We start from the raw sequence: 9,093 nt of genomic DNA, 5'->3' as shown, positions 1-9,093 counted from the left end.
TCACAAATAGGACATGAACCAGTGACTTGAAGAGTTTGTGTAGAGCACCAGTAGGAGGCAGAGAAGAGTAACTGAAAAGACCTGCCAAAAGGAGAAATAGAAAGTTCAGGAACACTCACTGAAATGTGGATATACAGGGTGAATACCCTTTGAATTTATTAGTTAGAGAAGTAATTCTTACATTATGGTTTTAGAAACAACCCAAAATGTTTATAATAAATCTGTCCTGCTTATATGGAAGCAATTTGTTTTTCATTACAAAACTAAAATTTGTTTTACTTAGACTTGATGTATTTCTTTATTTATAAAGGCACCTAAAATAACATAACTTCTAAAATAAATAGTAAATAAAAAATCTCACCAATTGGAGAATTGTTTGATTAATAGTTATTAATTGGAAGTGCCCATAAACATGGGTGTCAGGAAGGAGGAACAGTTGTAACTCCTATATCTCATCATTACAGGTGCTGTATTGAGCACAAACCTTAGACATTACACACAACAGCACTTAGTCAAGTCACATGTTCCATCTAAAGCACCAGGTTTTAACTCTTGTCCGGGTCTGGATACTTTTTTTCTCAGAAAGCTTTCAGCACACTTTGCTTGTCGTGACACGTCTGGTAATATAATGTCATTTCTTGTAAAGAGGTCTCATTTTCCATTAGAAGCTTTCACACAACATGTGGAATGATGTTACAAACTCATATCCATATTTTTTATGTCTATATTGTATTTTGCTGTCTACATCTTGAATGTAAGTATGAATGCTGTTGTTGTCTCTATCATGATTAGACCTTTTTCATTCCACAAATCAAAATCCTCCCTAGATATGCCTTGTCACTAGTTTACTCACATTTTAGGCCTCAGACTTGGACAGACACGTTTCCTCAGATTGTTTAAAGAATTCCTAATGCAGGTTGTATGGTTTATGCTTTTCCACTATGTAATCTCAGTGAAAACTTAAAAGAATAGTTCAGTAAAAAAAAGTCATTTTTTTATTCCAAAATTAGTCAAACAGCTAAGACATGTTTGGTAACTTAAATTTGCTTTTTTTTTTTTACTTAAATTTTTGTTTTTTAAGATACTCTCTAAATTATTGGGTTATTGGCTGCATGGTAGTAATAGGGTGTCAGGGTGCTCAGTTTAGCCATAAAGCCTAAGCCTGAGGCCAAGCCAATAGAAGAAGAGCTAGGGGTCAACCCCTATTGGACAGTCCTGAACCTTTGGTTACTGAGCTAATTGAAAATCCTACCTTGTTTCATCAGCCTTGAAGATACGTTTGAAGTAAAGAAAATATGTGTTTTTACTGTTCAAGAGAAAGTGGCCACCTAATGGCTCACTAATGGCTCTATCCGAAATCTCAGAAAATAAATAAATAATATGGGCACAATTTGTTTACTTTGTTTACTAAAAATATATAAATACAGCCCTGAAAAAATAAGAGACCACTTAAAAATGATGAGTTGCTTTAATTTTACCAAATTGAAAACCTCTGGAATATAATCAAGAGGAATATGATGATCACAAGCCATCAAACCAAGCTAAACTGCTTGAATTTTTGCACCAGCAGTGGCATAAAGTTCCAAAATCCAAAAGCAGTGTGTAAGACTGGTGGAGGAGAACATGCCAAGATGCATGAAAACTGTGATTAAAAACTTTATGAATATGAATTTGTTTTCTTTGCATTATTTGAGGTCTGAAAACTTAAACTCAATCATTTTTTTTCAGCCATTGATCATTTCCTGCAAATAAATGCTCTAAATGACAATATTTTTATTTGGAATTTGGGATAAATTTTGTCTGTGGTTTGTAGAATAAAACAGCAATGTTCAGTTTACTCAAACATGTACCTAAAATAGCAAAATCAGAGAAACTGATTAAAAAACTGGAGTGGTCTCTTAATTTTTTTCCCAGAAATGTATATGTGTAAATAGGCTGTTACTGGGAATGCCCTATGAATGTGTGTGTGTGAGAAAGTAGAAAGGAGGAGGAGAAACTGTGAGTCAGTGCTCGACTTGCCCAACCCATTCACTGCGTTTACACACACACACACACACACACATACACAGACAGACAGAGAGAGAGAGAGAGTCTGGCAGTGGCTGAACAGGTGGGTCCTGTAGTGGAGCTGTGAGGTATGGAGGGATAACGCAACGCGGCTGTGTGGATATAATGTATCTGCTGTGTTTGGAGGCGAGGCTCCGAGTGTAAACCCGCCGTCGCTCCGGACTCTCCGGGCTCCTGAGAGGAATATGAAAGTGACAGTGTGCTTCGGGAGGACCCGGGTGGTCGTTCCGTGCGGAGACGGGAATATTAAAGTCCACAGCCTGATCCAGCAGGCGGCCATGCGCTATAAGAAAGCTATAGCCAAGGTAAGAGCCTCTGAATTTATTTGGTTTTCGCCCCTTTTCTCTCCTCTGAAGGTGGAAAACTGCTGCAGCTCCTCAACATGGCGCTTCTCTGGCAGAAGAACAGGCAAGAGAGCCGGAGAAAGGGATATTTAGCTTTATTTATCTCTGTTCTCCTGAGAAAAGTGGTTTTAATTTGGGTTGAGCTTGTTTTTAAGAGTGTTTGGTGTTGACAGTTTGGGCTGGTGTGTGAATGTTTGTTTGTTGATTCACAGAAACAAAGAAACAAAACTTCAGTCAGCAAATATGTAACAGTTTGTATGCATATATGTATCCACTTCAGACAACAGATAGCGTTAGACTGATTTATATGTCTCTATGTCTGTGTTTTTGGTGCACTTCTTTTACTTCTAAGAGAAGTTAGACTTGTAAAAGAGAAGCTCTCTGTTGGTTTGGCTCCTGGTTTTTCCCATGAGGTGAGGAAACTTCTCCTGGCCACCAGGAGGAGGTTTGTTTGGGAGCTGAGTTTATTGGAGGGAAGATTTAACCACCTTCTTGTGAGTTTGTGTTTGACTTTACCGATTTTTTCTTAAACTGGGCCATGTTTAAACAAAAAAAAAACAAGCTTTTCTTAAGTTGGAATGGTTTGGGTCAATGTGGCTGCAAACATTAATTCCAAACAAACAGCCATAAGCAGCAGCAGCAGCAGCACACCTGATTCCACTTGGTTAATCAGGTGGTCAGTCCTCAAACAGCTGACCACGTGTGCTTTAGCTTGGCTGCAAGGAAAGCATGCAGTCATAAAAACACAATATTGAGCAATTAGAACAGATCTGACACCCCTCTTCTGACCAAAAATAGGCATTTAATGTTAAATTCTAGGATAACGTTTGGAGACCCACGAGTTTGTTCCGTCACTGTAACTTTTACTGTGTTCAGGTTTATGACTGTTTGGTGCAAAATTAGAAAATTGGGTGTAAAACCTCATTAGTATATTTTATCTTATATTTGGCATGGTAGAAATTAGAAGAAATATGTTTTCATCTTTTTTTTCTGAAGATTATTCAAAAAAATACATTTTCAAATAAAAATCTTTTTTTTTTTACAATATCTATATTTTTGTGACAGATTAAATACTGTTTATTTTTTTCTGATATTCAGATTGTGACGGGGAGAAATAAAAAAAAACGATTAAACAATTCTTCTCAGAATATTAAAACATTTTTTTTTTCATTTCTCTGCCAAGAGAGTTATGAAGGTTTACACCAAATGTTCTATTTTTTAATTTAGCCTCGCATAATAGTAAAACTAAACTCTGGTCCATGTGACCCTAAAACTGTGAGATTTTGTAGGTGGTGTGATCAGTGTTTTTTAAGTCCTGTTCGTGGTGTTTCCCCTGCTTCTTCTGATCTAACTAATTTAGCCATTTGCAACCGTTTACAACCCCTTTCATAGTTCTAGTGGTTGTGTTAAATCAGGTACAATACTATTATGAGCAGGGATGTGTGCCCTCAGGAACATGTCCTGGAGTTAGATGTCCTGCACGTTTAACTAGTCAACTCATTAACTAACTATCTATTTAGAGTTGTAGTGAGTGTTTTACAGCATGAAATGCACTGAAATTTCACTGTGTTAGACAAGATGTACCATGATTGTCATGATGTCTTTAGCGTTTTTTCTCCTCCAAACACTTCTGACTCTACCCAACAAACCCTTTGTGATGTTAATAAGGACATGCAAGAGCAGGCAGAATGAGAAAATTCATAATGGCAAACTCATTTCAGGAGCAGGCTTGGGAAACACTGCCTTATAGAATTAGCTACTCTTAATTCCTAATGCTGTTGAGGATTTCCAGTGAACTCCTAAACTTACTGACTTAGGCTTAAACTTTGTGTTCTCTAAATTGTATTACGTTGTTTGAGCATTAAGGAGCTTTCAGAAGTGGCCCCCTGCTGCACTGTCTAAGAAGCTCTCTCGTAAAATACGTTTAATTAAAGTCATTAAAGTAATTATGTTGACATGAGAAGACTCTTCTTGGGGGCAGATGTGCAGATAGATATCGTGGAGGGTGAGTGAGGGAGAGAGGAATCTTGATAGCAGGCATAACAAGCATTAGTACACTGATAATAAGTAATGCTTCATATGTAACCATTATAATGTAATATTTAGCTTTGGGCTCACATAATCTGCCCAGTTCTGAACAGCTGAGGCTGTTAATAATGCTGTCAGGTCCAGACTCTGTTCTGCAGGCTTTGAATTCTTTGGTAAACCAGTGCTGGTATTGCCAGGATACCCTTAAAAAATAGTTCACATTGCCCTAGAATGGAAAATTATGCAGAGGCCTTGCTCCCTGCATTCCTGTTAAAAACTTGGAAAAAGAGCATACTGGTCTTTATGTAATAAAACATTGGGAATGGGCTCTGGGAGAGTGATTAGTTCAGAGGAACATAGCATACATTGTCATCATACATGTCTTATTTGGTTATCGTCATTTTTTTAAGCAAGCTGTAACTGATATGTAACATCTGTGGTTGTGATGGTGCATTTAGTTTAGATGGGTATCAGTATTGAGCTGATCTCAGCAGAAAATGCTAGATTGAATATCAGTCTGAGAAAAAAGAAGCAATCTGATCCAATTCAGTAGCAAATCTAACCTAAAATAACAAACACTCTCCCTGTGATGATGTTACACTCACAGCAAAATGGGTTTTATATGGTACTAAAGACTCAGAATATTGGTTGATCCCTTCCCAATGTTAAATAATGATCTATATTATTTATATGCAAAAGTTTAAACCTTGATCCATTATTGCTTGAGTGCAGCTGTACATTTCATGTTGAGGATTGGTGGCTTAGTTTATTTTAAAGCAGCAGAGAATTTAGCCAAAGTCAAATAGTTTAATTCACGTTGTGTATGCAGCATTAAACAATTCCAGCAAAAGGTCTGGTGCAGCTCCACCGAAGTTCTATAAAGCAGTAGCAGTAGTCCAATTTTTTATATAATATATTTTTTATAAATATATATATATATATATATATAATTAAGTTGATGCCTTTTGCAACCTCTGAGGTTTAAAAAATGAGTTTGGCCTTAGTATTGGTGTGAGATTGATACTCCTTTAATATTCATTTTGTTATATCATTTAAAATAAATGGCTGTTTCCCTGGCTTTTTAATGCAGAATTGCAGTAGCTGAAAATTATAAATCATTTTTCACTGCAGTATGAAACTTGAGCCTTGTTGGCTTGGCGAGACCTCATGTCTCAATATGCCTTTCAAACAAAAGCTTTACTTACTCCCAGCAGAATCATGCCCTTCTGCAGTTCCTGTTCTCATCACACTGAACTGGGACTTCTCTCAAACTTCGGACACTTGAACTCCCCACACACACAGTGCGACCTGTCTGGCACACTCCAGACCTCTGGCTCAGCAGAATAGCGGCGGCTGGCCCATTGATCGAGTCAGTGTAGGATTTCCCAGTGGACTTGTCCAGGCTTTCTCCTCTCCACAGTCCACTCATAAGAGGCCTCCAGGCAGATATGCTGAAGCAGGGGTTTATAAAAAAACCCCACCTAGAGTCACTCGTCTCTGAAACCAGCAGACCAGATTTTAATGCCAAGGCAGGAGAGGGATTTCAGTAAAATATGCACTAAAATGTATCGTATACCGCTTTACTGTGCCCTCAGATCTGCAGCACTGTTTCTGCTGATTCTTTTGGGGTTTAAAGGACAGGAGCTGCTGTGCACTACAGCATTTGGCTTAGCAGAGTTTTGCAAGCAAACTGAATTAGGTAAACTACAGCAAAAAACAAAGGTTAGAGAAGTGGGCTTGAGGCTGAAGGGTCACCAATTTGATCCCCTGGACCAGCAGGAATTTGGGATTGGGGGACGTAAAGAAGAAATGATGCTCCCTTAACATTCATGACTGAGGTGCCTTTAGGTACATAACCACTAACCACTTATGCAGAATTGATTCCCAGGCATCAATTTTGTTCTCTACTGGTGTGTGTTCACTGCTACAAATGAGTTACATGAAAAGGGAGTGATGTTGTACTGCTGTAAAATGGCTGGGAAGTATTTAAATCCTAAAGCAATATCTATTGATGTTACTGATCATCCGTAACATTAATACCACCTCCGTGTTTCAGCACAACACTGACCATACAGGAGCATTGCAGTCTATCTGTTCATCTGCATACTTTATTATCCTCTTTTCTCCCTGTTTTTAAATAAAACACATATCAGGTATTATTTGGGTGGTGGGTCATTCTCAGCACTGCAGTGACACTGGCGTATTGGTGGTGTATTAGTGTGTGTTCCACTCATACAAGTGGAGCTAGCATTCATATTTTGCCCTTCCAAGTGACACGTCTAGATATTGCACTTCAGATAAACTTCCAGGCTCACTCATTTTAATAACACTAGACAGTAAAATACCTTGAGGACTGTTTTTGTAATTTCCTGCTGCTGTGACGATAAGGTCAGTGCAAGGTTGGAATAAATGAGCACTTTAAGCCGTCTCAGATTGCAGGTGTGCAGAGTGCTCTTTGGGAGAGGGTCATTCTTTCAATTAGCCCTGATTTAACCTAATTGCATGGGGTCATTTTGGCCTGATTGTGCTGATGGCTCCAGGTGAAATATATTGTTAATGTGGGATGTCTTCTGACCCCTTTTTGTGTTTTGAGATGGTAGAATGAATCATTAGTTGCCAAAGAGGCTGGAGACAATTACTGCAATCACAGCTAAAGCCCAACAGACACTGAATCAGTGCTGAAACCCTGAGTGTGATTACCACTGAAACCAAGCAGTTCTTTTTTACATGAAAGGTTCTAGTGCATATTAATGATGTCTGTTTATATCATATATTATTTATTTATTTATATATATGTTTTAGAGCAGGGGCCAATGACCTTTTTGAAACTGAGAGCTGCTTCTTGGGGACCAATTAGTGCGAAGGGCTACCAGTTTGATACACACTTGTGAAATCACAAATTTGCTCAATTAACCTTTTAATTATGTTATTATTAACAATTAATGATATATTTAGAACAGTTTTGCGGACTACTCGTAAGGTCCTTGCAGGCACCATGTTGGTGACCCGTTTTAGAGAGTGTGGTCATTATGCATGAAGTAAATAGAAAAAAAAAAGTATTCAGACATCTGCTTATTCATTGTTTTTTTAACAATAAATGGTATTAAGAAGAGTTTGTAATGCTTCTCTTAGAGTACATGTCTCTACTCTCCTGGCTTTCTACTAGATTTTAAAACATTGGTTTGAGGATTTGATTGCATTTAAGTGTTGGTGAGGTCAGGATGTTGGATAATTGGCACTCAGTCTAATCCCCAAGTTCCCAACTCCTCTGAAAGGTGTTGTAATATTGGATGGAGCCCCGTCATTCCAGAGAACACTGCTCCACAGGTCAATGCTCAGTAGCTTAAAACCCTTTTATTATCCCACACCTGGCATTAGTGCTAATAGGTTTATGTTTATCTTCTTTAGATATTCTTTTTGTAATACTTCTCTGTATCTGTTCCGGCAGTGGATGCAGTTCAAAGTAGCTGAATAGATCCTTTAGAAGGAGTTTCTATAAACATTTGCACATGTATTGTCTTATGTCTAATATTACATATTTCTCAGTAGGGTTGGAAATCACAGGGCATCTCACAATACAATATTACAATATGTTGCCCACATTAACAATATCACGATACTGTAATTCTGCGATAGTCGATATATTGCAAGACAATTCTCTGCAATACTTCACGGTATCTGTGTTGTACTACTGAATATGTGAATACAAGGAATTATGAATTTATTGCTGTCAGTTTCATAGAATTTCTCAACCAATATGCCTCACAGTAGGTTTACCCTATTCATTTGATTAGCTCCACCAGTAACTTAGTAAGTCAAATTAGTGGGCTATTCTTAATGAATTTCTGTAACAATATAGATTTTTCATGCTATGACATAATAACAATATATTGTCCCACCCCCTTTGCCAGTCAGCTAAACTTATGGGCTGTGAAGTTGATGGGATGTCATCACAAGGCTTGTTATAATAAGTGACCACATTATTTATTGGCATTGTGGTGCTTCCTACACACCAGTGTTTCAGACTTGGACAATATGGGCAAATCAAATTGACTTGTGCATGGAGGCAATATTATTTACAGTATCTTTACTCTACATTCTTAAATGAAGCTGCAGCTCTGAGGGCAGAATGATTTAGCGCTCTTTCTTACCAGCAAACTAAACTAACCAGTGTTTTACAGTCTCAAGCTTTGATTCAGTGCTTCTAACAGCTTTCTCTCTATTGCACAGACACATGGAAGTGTGCATTTCAACTTTACACAACAACCTGATCAGACAGATATTGTGTTAAAGCCAAGAGTGAAGTTATTTCCAGTCTGTCTCCCCAGTCAGCATCCTTGTGACTCCAATAATCATACACTGAAGGAGTTCTACACTGTCAGCTGGCAAACAACAACCCTAAAATGGAAAACTAGAGTTTGTAGAACTCTCACTGAGGAGCTTTAGGTCAAGTGGCTCCTAATTAACTTTAAAATGTACAGAAAGACATTTTGCTGCCCACAAACTCAGTTAGTTGTCAAGTGGTGGATACTAGGGGTGGGCAATATTATATCGTATACAATATATTGTGACACAGAAATATCATGATATTAAAAATCCATATCGTGATAATAGGGCTGTTCTGTCTTAAAAGTAGTCTATTATTTACTGTGAA

The 9,093-nt window shown here is 37.8% G+C and overlaps 1 protein-coding gene across 4 annotated transcripts in view; it reads left to right on the top strand.

The window, feature by feature from the left end:
- The first annotated feature begins 2,044 nt into the window (after positions 1–2,044).
- The window catches only part of pard3aa (par-3 family cell polarity regulator alpha, a), a 554,989-nt gene continuing 547,940 nt past the window's right edge, over positions 2,045–9,093 (top strand). For all 4 annotated transcript variants that reach the window (XM_015602814.3, XM_015602813.3, XM_007238652.3 and 1 more), the window contains exon 1: positions 2,045–2,372. In XM_015602814.3, coding sequence (XP_015458300.3) covers positions 2,253–2,372 — 120 coding nt within the window. In that variant the 5' untranslated portion in view covers positions 2,045–2,252. The remainder of the gene's footprint in view (positions 2,373–9,093) is intronic.

Source organism: Astyanax mexicanus, chromosome 6, assembly GCF_023375975.1.
Source record: "Astyanax mexicanus isolate ESR-SI-001 chromosome 6, AstMex3_surface, whole genome shotgun sequence".
In the NCBI taxonomy this organism is placed as follows: Eukaryota; Metazoa; Chordata; class Actinopteri; order Characiformes; family Acestrorhamphidae; genus Astyanax; species Astyanax mexicanus.
Note: the sequence above shows the minus strand (reverse complement) of the source record. Positions and strands in the feature narration are given on the sequence as shown.